Below are 13,532 nucleotides of genomic sequence, written 5' to 3'. Positions count from 1 at the left end.
GGCTGACCACTGCAAGTAGCCTTTAGAAGGAAAGGAAAAAGCCGGGTGCTCTCCTGCCTGCCCTGTTTACTGCACGTAACACCAGCTCCTGGTCTGAAAAGAGTCTCTTGTTCTAGAGATGCTTTGCAGTCCTGCAGTTAGCTAATTATCATGCTTTAACAACATCATTGTAGTTTCCCCTTGACACAGACCAATCTCTTCAAGTCCCATCTCTGAAAACTTTTAATGTTAAGGAAACTAATTTTCAATCTTTAAGAGTACAGGACTGTTATTCAGCGACAAGCACAAGACTAGATGTTCAGAAGACTAAAGTAATCCTAAAGGACTTTCCCCTGCCTATCTCAGGGGTAAAATATACTATAATCTCACCCATTCGTTTGCATTCAAAAGTAAAACTGACACAAAACAACACATAAATGTAAGCAAATGACAGCATTTCTATAGCATTCTTAATATGTTTCTTAATTCACTACATTTTATTTTCTCATGGCAGTTCCCATAATGAAGATTACCTGGGGGTGTCAGCATAAAAACGTCAATGTGGACAGCTGCAGCTTAACAGCCATAATAACTGTAGCTATGAAATTTTTAAGAGATGTAGTGTTTTGGTAGCAATTACAGTTATTGATATTTCTAAAATTCATTTAGGCTTTTATTGTAACTTTAGTAACCAAAAGAAATGTAGTCTATGATATGACTTTGCTAAGGATAAATTGTCACAATCTTAACGTTATTAAAAAACGTGTTTGAATGAATTTAAACTGTGAGTCATATTAAAACTTTCAATCAAAATAAATTACTCTTGATGAAAACACTGAATTAAAAATGATTTAATATTGGTCTAATTTAAATATGAAGAATACAGTTTTATTCAATAAACCAGTAAATATTTTACCAATTAAGTACAATTAATTTTTGTTAATGCATCCAATAAAAAACATTTCTTTTTGACCCTTTGGACATTGTTCAGATTAGCCTCTTGCCAAAATCTTCTATTCAAGAGCAATAAACTACGCTTTAACTTTAAAAAGCAGCATTCTGGGATTGCAGACCTATTGCCTTGTATCTGCTCCTGATCTGCTTTTGTAACCTGGGATGTGAAAATGAAGTTGAGCTCTTCCTACCTGAGGTTTTGTTACCTAATATTAATTCTACAACTGTGAGTACCTCTGCTATCAGCAGATACCTCTTCCTCCACAGCAACCCAGGCTCTCACCACAGGAAGAGATGGTGTTTATACCTCTACTTCTTGACCCCGTCTCTGATACTGCTTTTCATTTAAATCTGTAAGATTTTATATTTCTGTAGAAGTGTAATATTTGAGTCTCCCAAGTATTAACCAAGTTCCTATGCTAGGCCGTTTCACTACATCAACCACAACACTGATAGCCCTTAAACATAGTCACCTTTCCTCTCTAGAGTAGCTGTTTTCAAGTCAGAATCCATGATTTTCTAGCGACTATAAAACTACTTGAAGGACATTCACTAAAGAAAATTAATTAAAAGTAAGCATGCTATCAAGCTGTAGTTCATTACACAAAGCTCAACCCTTTGAAAAAAGGCAACATGCGAGTGGTTACAGAACAATTAAAACAACCATTTTAGTGAACTTTATCTTTTGACTCCGAGTATGTGGAGAAATGTATCTCAACTTCACTGGCATGTCTAGTTAGCATTTAACAGCATAACAAATTATTTGCTGCCCCTTCAAAATGTTTTCCAGGCAGTTGTGAAAATGGAAGCATTGCTCAGTCTTAGGAGCTCAGCAGTTAATGCTATCGCTAGAGAAAACATCTCAACAGCAGACTGTAGCTAGAGATGGTCCACACACAGGTTATACAAATTTCACAAATCACAGATTAGCACAAGACGTTTCAGTTGCTATTTTAAAAATTAACTCGTGTTCCTAGCTCTAATTCCCCACCTAATATACTAGACTCTCCTTAGAAACTTCACTCAGTTTACAACCTTAGGTCATCATAACAACAGAAAACACCACTACTACCACTGCTGTCACTGTGTGTTTTAGATAAGGATGTTTTTACTCTCACTTTCACCAAGAACAAAGAGAGGGAAATCACTGTCTAACAAAGCAGGTCTTTTTAGACTTGACTAAGAGCAGCATGTCTTGTCTTTATCACTTACGTCTTTTAATATAAATTATGTAAGAGATATCATGTACTAATGTTCAAATACAGACATTGTCCTTTCCAGTACACATTTTTTGCAAGTTTAAATTCAAAAGATCCTTTTAATACTGATTTTCAAATAAACCTGTTAGCCATACAGACTACATGTAACTGCCTGAGATTTCAATAAACTAACAGATTCTACAAAAATGGTATGTAACTAATTTATTCAGATTTTTTCTTCTTGATGAGCAATTAATCATTTAAAGCTGAAAACAAAGCATCTCACCCCATCCCGAATCATCATTTCTCTCTCAGTGGAAAAGTGCCATTCCTGTGAAGAGGGAGGGCACGGTCTGCACTGTAACGTTTCCTATTAAACAGAAGACTCCCCCCCCCGCCCAGCAGGCATACGATCTACAGACTTAAGGCAGTACTTAAGTATAAAGCTGCTAAGTAACATGTTGTTCTATATATATTCGATGATTTTGGGCACATTCACAGTTTTGCAAACAACAAACATAAGATACACTAATAGCTTATTACTGAAGGACCTATAACAATCAGGAAAAAATCTAACAACAAAGTCCTTGTAATTAAAAGGTATGTCTGATTTCTTTTGGAAGGCTACGATCATTCTGACTGTCTTGGTTTCCTTACTTCAACTCTTAGCAGCGTGTTACAGACATTGCCCTTTGCACGTTCAACATAATTTGTTAATGTTACTAACAAAAACACTGAGGACTAACCTTAGTCTCTGTTTATAATAGTTTTCATCTCCATCATCTCTCCATCTCTTTACTTTGCGCTTCCCCAGTGTATGCTCTTCTTCTTCAGAGCTCGGAAAGAAGTCAGCATCATCTTCAGCTTCTTTAAAATCCCTCTTCACCAAATATTTTCTTTTTCTTGACAAATTCTTGAGTTCATAATCAGAATCATTCTCAGCAGAAGATGCCTGCTCTTCCTCACCTTCTTCTGCTTCTGGGTCAAACAGCTCCTCGTCAGGTACATAATCAGACTCTCCACTATCATCCTCCTGTTCATGCCTGAACTTCTTGGCCTCAGGATACTTCTTTTTTTTTGGAATCTCTGCCTTTGGCTGAATCCGAAGGACATGCTTCTGAAGTTTTCTGATGTGTTTTTTTAAGCGCTTATCTGTTTTTGACAGGGCTTTAGCCCTTTTTTCCTTTGTAGTAGATGTGGGAGCTACACACTGAATATTTTTGGCTTGTGCCTTCTTCTTTGCTCCTTTGTGAAGGGCTAACTTCTTTCTTTCAGATGACAACTTAGCCTGGTCTGCTAAGTACTTCTCAAAATCAGATGCTTCATTTAGCATTAACCGTCGTGTCTTCCCCTCTGGCTTCTGAGGTATTTTAGTTCCAAATGGAGTCATCTGGCCAGTACGAATAAGCTCTTCCCACTCTGTTTCCTGAGCCGGCATAAGCATACTGCCCAGACATGATGGACCAGGTTCTACAATAAAAAAATAGAACATCCAGCATGCCTTTAACACCTTCTGGATAACACAAACACATGAACAAGGGTGTTTTGTGTTTCCCTCCCCACCCCCAAGCATTATATGTGTTCAGCTCAGTTTTTATATACACCTTAAAAGTCCAAATTATCATCACACATAATACCTGAAGTTTAAAAAAGGCAAACCACAACAAAACAGAAGGCCAAAAAGGTCAGACTGTAACTTGCTTCAAACTACTTCTCAGACTTCATATAGTAAATGTTACACCTACAATCACAACACAAATACTTCTGAAACAACACATGGCAGCAAGAACTACCATAAAGTTACAGCTCCCCATGGCACATGAACTCTAATGTGCTCCCTACGCTGTCAACGCAACACATTACCACGTTCAGTGCAAAACACTACTGTGTTTCCATATGCAGCAACATTGTCCATCTCTATTTTATTATTGATTTCTCAGTTCTATCCATAAGCTTGAAATTTGACATTTCAATTACCAAATCAGGACAGATACAAATCTAACAAAACACGTAAAAGGCTTTCTTCCCACATGCTTTAAAAAAAGGAGAAAACAAAACTCATCTTCCTACTCTACAATACTAATATTAGGATTATGACTTTAAAAGTCATATTAGCTGCACAGCATGTTGCCATAAAAGAGCACTTCAGTTAAACTGCATACACAATTACTATACATTACTATACATATTAACACAAACTATAATTGGTTTGAAACCAAAGAGGGAGAAAAGCTCTTGAATTCAGGAAGCTGAAGTGGAATTCCAGAGTGAAATCTATTATTAGGCTCCAAAATTCCAAAACAGTTGTACCAGAATTGCCAGCATGGCATGCTACTGTATGTAGCCCTATTTGAAGCACTGTATTTATCACCAAAACATGTTTAACAAGTAACAATGATGCATTAGGCATGACACTCCTCCCTCTCCACACACTCAGTTTCTCAAACTACTTGAACTGCTCAACTCCATTTCTTCTGTCTTGGGCTCCATTCACTTATATTTATATTTCATCACACTGGGTGCCTGAGTTTCACTGCATGAACTCATTCAAAGAAAAAGGATTAAAGATACTTTTCTACTAAGAAAAGTTTCCTGAGGTTTTTACCTCAGTTTTATTGAATCAGGAAAGAAGCACGAGCTCTGTCAGATCTGGAATTCACTCCAGCCACATGTGTAATGGATAAATAGCACAGATTTTATACCTCTGCAAACAATAATACAATCTAAAGGTGATCTGCAGATGTCAACGGGGTGCAAACTTGCCTTGCAGAATACTGCAGGTTAGTGATTGTGGTCAAGACACAGCTAAGCTGGAGTTAGAAAAATCCAAGCTCAGTTTGCAGACAGCAATGAGAAAGAACACCTAGCGAAATGCTGAGAGAACAAATATCCTGCTTTGGAAGAAACCTCCCCCCCCCTTTTTTTTTTTATCATAGTGCAGCCTTAAAAAGAGAAGCACTTCCCCCTTCCATTTCTAGTGATACTTCCCAACAGTAAGAAAAAACAATTTTGTTAATGCTGATTGATAGCATCCAGCACACAAAATGTAATTCAATCATGATGTTAGTCATCTTTATCAAATTAGCTGCAAAAAAATGTTAGGGTTTCCCATTTATTAAGCCCAATACTCTAATGTGCCTCAGTCATCCCTACTGAGCTGAATATGAATTAACATTCATTTTTTAAAACTTCCCACATGAATATGTGAAGGTTTGCAATTCTGCAGGTGCAGAGAATAAGTGTTCCTAACTCCCTCTTTGAATGCAAACCACTGACATTTATTTCCTTATTGGCAAAGATCTTGCAAACTAGCTTCAAAAAAACAAAGGCATTACACCAAAGTAGAACAGAATTCCCAGCCTTCTTCCATACCTTCATCTTCCTTAAATTCAATCTCATTTACTTTATCAAGAATCTCTGTCCCACCAAGAATTGCTTGGAGACGCTTTTGTTTTGCTTGGATCTTCTTTAGCTGTTGCTCCTTGAATAACAAGCAGACACAAACTTTATTTTTTCATCTGGTTCATAAACATGCTATCCTTTTAAACAGGACTTAAATCACTACATTTGCAGTATTTTCCAGCAGAATTTCTTACTCAAACGTTCACAGTATTGCATTTGAAACAAAAAAGCAAAGAGATGTCATCACAGTATCTGTAGGACTACAGCCCACACACACAATTTTGTGTGTAAAATCATTTTATGATACACATACAGTAAGATCCGATTGTTTATACACACAAATTTCACATGCACATTACCCATTTTTATGTACATCTTTTGAGGTAATTTTATGAATGTGTTGATCCTAGTGAAGGAAGCCCATCAAGCAGATTAGTGAGATGCACAGAGAACACCGAAAGATTTGTTCATGATTTGCAAGACTGGGCAACAGTTAATAAGCCACTAAAACTATCTATAAGATTTAATAAGATCTATCATCCCAGAACTTCTAGAATATTTTGTTAGAAACTGAAATTCTAAATCAGTCTTTCATCCCAATATACGTTTGTACACAGTTAATTCAGGAACAGTCACAGCTAATTTATCAGCAAACCTAAAAAGTGACGTGAGTAAAAAGTAAGTGAAAAAATCACCAATAAAGATGCTATAATAAGTACCATTCATTACTGCTATGAAAATAATTCATAGCTAGCTGATCTGTTGCACCTTTTATCTGGTGCACTACCCTCAACTCTATATTTAGTGGTGACATTGTGATTTCTTGGTGTTGATAACTTCCATTTATGAAAAAAGAAATTCCAACCAGTAAAACAAAGACATCAGCAACGTAACTTTCCACATTTCTAACTCCTTACCTAGAGAGGCACACACTTCAGTAAAAATCAACTTTACGGCAAAATGAGCAAATTTTTTTTTTCTTTTTGGTGAAGAATAGTTCACTACCCTGCCCATGTCTTCATGTAGCACTTTTCAAACCATAAAGGTTAAGTATAATAATGTATGGTACAATATATTATCTCCTGTGTATGCACTATTATCCTTGCTACCAGACCACTTTACATCATAAAACACTCCCTGTATGATAGCTCTGAGGAAATAGCTGTCTTGTACCAGTCATTAATTTCCCATTTGTCTCAATAATGGAAGAATTCAGCCTTTAACCATTTTTTAAAAATACTACAAAAGGAAGAGTACTAAAAGGCACTTCTTGCAGTAAGTAGCTCAAGACCAGCTTTAAATATACTGCCTGCCTCCAAAACACTCTTGAAGTTATTAGGACCACTTTTACAGATTATAGCTTTCATACAGGGATTTATTCTTACACTTCAAGGACTGTTGGAAATGGCTAACAATGAATTCCAACGATGTTTGAACTTCCCCTGCAACTAACACCTTCGTAAATTAAGTACTATGAGAACGAGCAAAATACAGCATCCAATACATGATCACTCTTTAGTGATTAAATCTGGTTTAATGAATTTCTTCCCACTACTTCCAGCTACTCATTCTTAGTCTTATTCATTACTATGACACTATTCAACACTGTCTCCCTTGGTCTCTTTAACTGGCCAAACTGCGTGCACAATGTTATCCAAGTTGCTGCAATTATCAAGGTTAAAAAACAAACAACTGCACGAGTCAGTGGCAAATGGCCTGCGACCGTGGAGTGTCTGAGGGCAAAGAACAGTAAGTTTTTCAGTCAGGTTTATCATTAAAGAAAATACTAGGGTGAATTTTCATCAGGCGGTGAGCTGATCAAAGTGCTGTATTCCTACCAGGAGAAGTTTCTCTTTTCTTAAATAATCTTCTTCCTATTCACAGCTGTATAGGTCTACTGCTTAGATCAGGGGTCCTCAAACTATGGCCTCTCATATTTACAGACCCCCCTGCCGCAGGTTGGAGGGGGAAACCAAGCAGCCGCAGATGGCTGCCTGCCACTTCATCCGTGCGCTGGCCCCCTGTTTAAAAAGTTTGAGGACCCGTGGTTTAGATTTACTACCCTGACACACCTGCTAGGTTGCTCTCCAAGGTCCTTCAATTTATTACTCTGGCAGAAAAAAGTTGGAACAGTTTCTGCCAAATTTGTGAGTTAAAATGGCTCACAGAAAGGAATGATGTGTACTGGTACAAGAAGGATACAGACAATGAAAGAGGGTTAAGGAAAGGAAGGTAGGGAATGAAGACCGGGAGAGCTGAATTTAGGTCAGCTATTGAATCACACCCTAACAATGCTCTGCTAATACTCCAAATACTACTGGGAGGGATTTAATTAAGTTAATGCAAATCAGTCTTCCCGTCAGGTCCTGGAACTTCACTTCAACAGCTTGTTCTGAAACTTAGAATGAAAAAAAATAAAAATAAAAGAAATTCAGCTCTGTTTCACATCTTTAAATTAGTTATTTACATTTTTTGGTAGAAAATGAAACCATTTAAAAGGTAAGGGAACAGCAATTGTAGACTGCGTCTGAACTGTATAATTAAGCAAAAATCATATCACATAATCCAAACCTTAAACTAAGGCAAATCTAAGTATTGTCAGCAGGAAATTAATGTAATCCAATCACCTTGTTATATTTTTGCCGTTTCACCGAATCTAGTTTTCTGTTTATATCTTTGCTGTTGGCAGCTTGAGGTGAAAGTTGCTCAATAATTTTATCTATTTGTTTCAGAGATGTTGTACATGATCTGAAAAAACAAGATTGCAATGCACTAGTCAACTAGAAAGAAACACAACACATTCTGCATGCAGACAGTTCAGAAATTCTAGGAGATGTAAGGTAAGACTTAAAAAGGTCTAAAGGTAAGTTTCTAAATAGTCATCTTGTATTTAAACAACATCAGAAGTACTAAACACTTTAACAAGTTGTACAGCATAAGATAGTTTTAAACAAAATTTTGCTAACACGCTGATTTCAAAGGCAAGGAAACTGAACAAACCACTTCAAAATTTAGTGCCTAGAAGTTACACGTCTAATGATGACTATAAGCAAATAGTGGTTACTTGTATTACTCAAAGGTAAGCAAAATGCAAAACAAAAATCTGAACTGGAAATCCCATGTTTTCATTTTCTAAAATGGCTTCAACAGTTTAATGATATTATATAAGGAAGCCTGATTCTTTCACTTGACAACATCTTTTTTACACAAAAAATAGATTACGAGATACAAATAGTTTCAGGAAGACAGACTAGTTCAAAGAATTAACAGTACAACAACATTAAACTTCCCTTACTCATGCCCTACCATTTTTCATATTTCCATATACAACATGAAATTCAGGATGAACCACATAGTATAACATACTATCATCTATTTCTGTTGTTGAATTTGTTTGCAGGGAAGGAGGTACTGCCCTACCATCAGAAGCAATACATCTAGGTTTGTTAATTCAAATAGAATCCTTCATAAGGACATACAAATTAGCATCTCAAAGCATTATGAAAAATGTCAAAGAAAACTCTGTACAACACTTGCAAAGGGGCCATTATTCCCCTTCTATGCAAAGAAAAGCACTACATAAATCTCCTCAATTTTTAAGGAGGAAATTGCTGGGCCACATTTCTATCCAGCTCTAATCTGGATCCTACCACTGTTCTAGGAGATGGATTCTATCAGCTCCCCAGCTACCACTGCCACCTTCACTTCTCCATTCTCTTTCAATGCTTTTGAACCATCCCATTCCCCTTCTCAGTCTTCTGCCTTGTTGCTTCCAAATATACCCTCTCTTCTATGTCTCACACCTTTTGGCTCTTGCTTCCTTGGCCCTAGGGTCTTTTGACACAGCACTACTGCCATCTTCCACAGTTTTCCTGGTTTTTCAAACTTATTTAACAGAACTGTGGGATTTAAACAGGATTTAACTTTGACCATTTTTATTCTCCTTCTGCTTAAATTTGTGTGTAATATAATATAGAATCATGCAGCTTCTACCATGATCTCTGCCAACTACTCAAAAACCACTCCTTGCCTGATTTTACCTCTAGTCATGCATTCACGGTGTTACAGGACTTCAACTAAATCTGTCACATTCTAGTCATCCATCTTTACTTTTGTTAGTCCCTCTGCTCAACAAGCCAGCTGTATTTCTTCTAATCTTCTCCAAAAGCAACTTTCAGCCTTGCACATTACATCTTATACAGACAAGGTTCTACAAGTTTGTATGAACCATTTGCATCCCCTCATGCAAATCTCATTTTAAGAGGTAGAAGGTGAAAACAGAGGGGTAAGAAAAATCACAGAGGGCACTTATTAAAGGAAAAAAGGAAATTAACAACTGACTGACAGTGCCATGCACCACTTTTTCAATAGCCACATAGTCTAATTGCAATGGTTACGCTACTCCATTCTTCCTCTCAATGACCATCTTGCTCATTACATCCTTCTGCTACATAACATCTGAAATCAGGTTCTAGTTTTTCAAACTGACTTAGTTTCACATCTCCACACCCAAACTGGAAAGTTAATGAAGTGCATAAAATTAGGCATATGCATAACAAGAGAGCTATGCCAGAGTTCACATAGGTAGTGGAGGCCTACAGCACTCCTGAGCACTAACACCCCAACATTAATGCAATACAGTGAAAGATGCACAGGTAGTTATTTACCTGCAGTAGTTCACCCATTAACTCTACAATGAGACTAGAAACAGAAAGAGAGATTAAGATCAAAACTCAAAAGATTTGTGGCTCCTACCCCTCAAAGTCTTCTGTTATCAATATACCATATTAATGTCAATTAATCAAGATGTCATTAAGTAATTCATACAAGCACTTATGATAAAGTTGCTTTGGTTGTAGTACACTCAGGATATGGAGTCATCCCAAGTTAGAGAAAGCACATAACTTGAAGCAGATAACCCCACAAAGCATACAGAGTAAGATGCAGTTCCTCACCGCCCAGAAAGGACAGACATCTTGGTAAGGCAGGAGACAAACAAACAAAAAAAAAAAGAAAGATGTGCTGTCCTCTACTGCCTTGATGCATGACTGAATTAGTCAAATAAGAGCACTGAACCATTGCTGTGATGTGAAAAATATTTTCTCCTTTTTTAAAAGGTAGGTAACTCAGAAGGGCACATGATGTAGTGCTTTCAAAACATCTTTTTGTCTTCCAGCTTTTAAAAACATGAGACACTGAGCCTCATTAGAGTCAGTATCAGAAAGCAACAGTAAGAAAGAAAGAACACGATTTACCTGAAGTCATCCAGCACTGATTGATATTCTTTCTCTGCATCAGCTATTTTTGTTGCATTATTAGCTTTGTTAATTGCATCATCTACTTGCTGAAGAACTCCTTGCTCTAATACATCCTGGTCATAGACATCAACTCCTAAACCTCTGAGCTCAGCTGCCTGTGCCTTATATGAGACGGACTGAATCTGTTGTCTGTTGATCTGTAAAAGGGGTTGTCCTCTGCTGGGCACCTCCAGAGGAACAGCCATGGATGTGGATGACTGGCTGACAGAGTTGGGAACTCTGATACTATTACTCAGTTCACTCTTAGAAATGCCATTTTCTTGCACAATTCCCAATTCCTCAGCATTGTGCAGACAATTATTCCTTGAAGTAGTAACAGGGTCTTGCTCTTGGATACTGTCTGACAGGTGGTTGTTGTCCATTGGCATCCTCTGCTAAAGGCAACAAAGAATCACATCGTCATAAGCGCGTTCGCACACAGAAAGTTCCTCAAGAAGACTGCCCAAATAGAAGTAACCAAAACAATAAGCATGTTCCTTCATCAGAAATTATTGTTGCAAAACATCCAGTAGTCTACTCCATGGGTCCTCCCTCTACAGTCTTATCTGCAATCAAAAGGAAAAAAAGGCCACAACTTCTTAAAGACAACTATATGGAATAGTCCTGGAAGATGCTGACATCAAGACAAGTAAAATGACCAGTAAAAATTACTCTCCTTGCCAGAGTAAACTCACTCTTTTGTGTAAATGGTCATCTTCCAGCAAAGTATGACACAAAAAAAACGTGACCTAAGGTATCCAAAAGCAAAAAATCCAGATTTTTGAAAATGAGTAAGACTTGCCAGTTAAAGTACCCATCAGATAAGGGGCTGTAGTCTTTAATTTGACAATTCAGCTTTGAAGTAGAGCGTAAAGCATCTTAGTTGTTAGGAAATTAGCACTGGACTGACTTACCGAGGCAAGCCCGGAGCTGGTATGGTTTGAAGCCTTCAGGGTGAGCCCATTTGCTGAAAGGATGCGTTTTTTGCAAACTTCGGGGAGAAACAAGTGTTATTAAGTGGCTGGAAGACACTAATACGGCAGGTGGGCTTCATCGGCAGCCTCTCCTAGCACGGCAGCCCGTGGACCTCAGTCCCAGCTCACGGATTCCTTCCACCGGCTCCCAACGCTCCCGCGGGTTCCGGCCCCGCACCCACGCATCAGCAACTGCTGACAACCCCGCGCACCGCCCAGTTCCCCTCTGAGGGACCCCGGACCCACCCACCCCCTACACCGGACCCCCGTTTCTCGTGCTTCGCCATCCCTCTCTGCCGGCAAGGCCAGGCCAGGCCGGGCCGAGCCCGCAGGCCGAGGGCCACCCCGGCGGCTGGCGAGAGGGCCCGGGCGGGATGGAAATGCGGGGGCGCCGCGCCGGGCCGGGCCGCAGCCGCGGGCGGGCAGGAGGGAGGGGGCCGCTGAGGGCCCCCGCGGCGGCGGAGTGGCGGGAGCGGCACGGCGGACTCACCTGGCCGGGGGCAGCCAGCACGCCTTGCCGCCAGCACGCATGCGCGGCGCCGCTCCGCCGCTCGCCGGGCGCACGAGCCGAACGCGGATGCGTCACTTCCTGCACGTCTGTGACCGGTGCGGGTGCGCGCGCGGGGCGGGGCGGTGACGTGCTGCGGGCGCTTCGCGCGGGCTCCCGGCCGCGCCTGGCGGGGCGGGTGCCGGTGCCGCGGGAGCCGGGCCCGGCTGTCCCCGGGCCGCCGGCCTTCCCCGCGGGCCGGTCAGCTGCCTCCTGAGCGCGCGTTTGCCTGGCAGCGCACGGCCCGGCCCGGCCCGGCCTGGGCTGGCGGCCGCCCTGCGGGGCTGGGGCGGTGGCACGAGTGCCCACAGGCCGGAGCGCAGGGGACTCCTGGCAGGGACCGCTCAGAAAGCGCGGTCTGCTCCTTGAGATGCTTTAAGGTGGCTGTCCTTTGAGAGGCTTAGGGAAGGAAACATTAGTGGCTGCAAAACTTGCCCTGGACTCAAAAAACAAGTGTTGTTGAGCAAATAATATAGTTTGACTGCATCGAGCTTCCTCCAGGACAGAAGAGGGAAGGACGCTGTGTGGCCTGGGATCCTTACGGGCTCTATAATCAGGCCGCGAGAGGAGCAGTCTTCTAAGGGCCACAGAGCTGCCTGCTGGCCTCCATAGCAGCAGTCCCGTATGTTTTCTGCATACCTTCCCTATTTTCTCCCTACTTCTCTGGGTGGAGATAAATGAGGAAAGCTTAAATTTTCTCCAGGGATCCTTTCACTTTTTCTGCCTGCTTTTCCCCATCCTTCTGTCTCCCTGTTCCAGTGGCATGACAGCCATGGACCCAACTCCTTCAGGCAGCAGAACCGATTTTATTTGCTGGCAGCCTTGCGCTAACCATGTGAGGGTAGAATACATTTGGAAATATTTTGCTAATTAAATGATGAGGCAGATAGAGCTTAACTCTTGGCTTCAGAGAACAATTTGTAGTTCAGTTTGACCAGGAGTTGCTTTCTTCAATTGCTTCAGTTGTCCTGCTCTGTGTATTCTTAATGCTATCTTTTTGCAGTGAGCGTCTTGAAATAAGATGCAGATTTTAAGAAGTGTGTTACTATTTTGTAAATTTTTCAGGGGTGGAGACAAGGCATATGTAAGTGATGGAGGCATGATACCTCACCCTTCTCACACTTAATTTCAACAAAATGCTACAGACCAAGAGAGAAAGAAAACTTGTCCAGTAACAATA

The 13,532-nt window shown here is 40.3% G+C and overlaps 1 protein-coding gene across 2 annotated transcripts in view; it reads right to left on the bottom strand.

Annotated features, from left to right (window-relative positions):
* Positions 1–12,366, bottom strand: part of ERCC6 (ERCC excision repair 6, chromatin remodeling factor) — a 51,078-nt gene extending 38,712 nt beyond the window's left edge. Inside the window, exons 1-6 of one of the 2 annotated variants that reach the window (XM_040606214.1) lie at positions 12,296–12,366; positions 11,746–11,822; positions 10,790–11,226; positions 8,162–8,282; positions 5,505–5,613; positions 2,879–3,602 (exon numbers count right to left, since the gene is read on the bottom strand). In XM_040606214.1, the coding sequence (XP_040462148.1) occupies positions 2,879–3,602; positions 5,505–5,613; positions 8,162–8,282; positions 10,790–11,220 (1,385 nt within the window). In that variant the 5' untranslated portion in view covers positions 11,221–11,226; positions 11,746–11,822; positions 12,296–12,366. Of the gene's footprint in view, positions 1–2,878; positions 3,603–5,504; positions 5,614–8,161; positions 8,283–10,789; positions 11,227–11,745; positions 11,823–12,295 lie in introns of those variants that run through there. The other variant, XM_040606213.1, reaches the window with a different exon arrangement.
* Positions 12,367–13,532: the final 1,166 nt, after the last annotated feature.

The sequence above is a fragment of the Falco naumanni genome, chromosome 9 (genome assembly GCF_017639655.2).
Source record: "Falco naumanni isolate bFalNau1 chromosome 9, bFalNau1.pat, whole genome shotgun sequence".
Taxonomy (NCBI): domain Eukaryota; kingdom Metazoa; phylum Chordata; class Aves; order Falconiformes; family Falconidae; genus Falco; species Falco naumanni.
The sequence above is the reverse complement of the archived record's forward strand: the minus strand, read 5'-3'. Positions and strand labels throughout refer to the sequence as shown.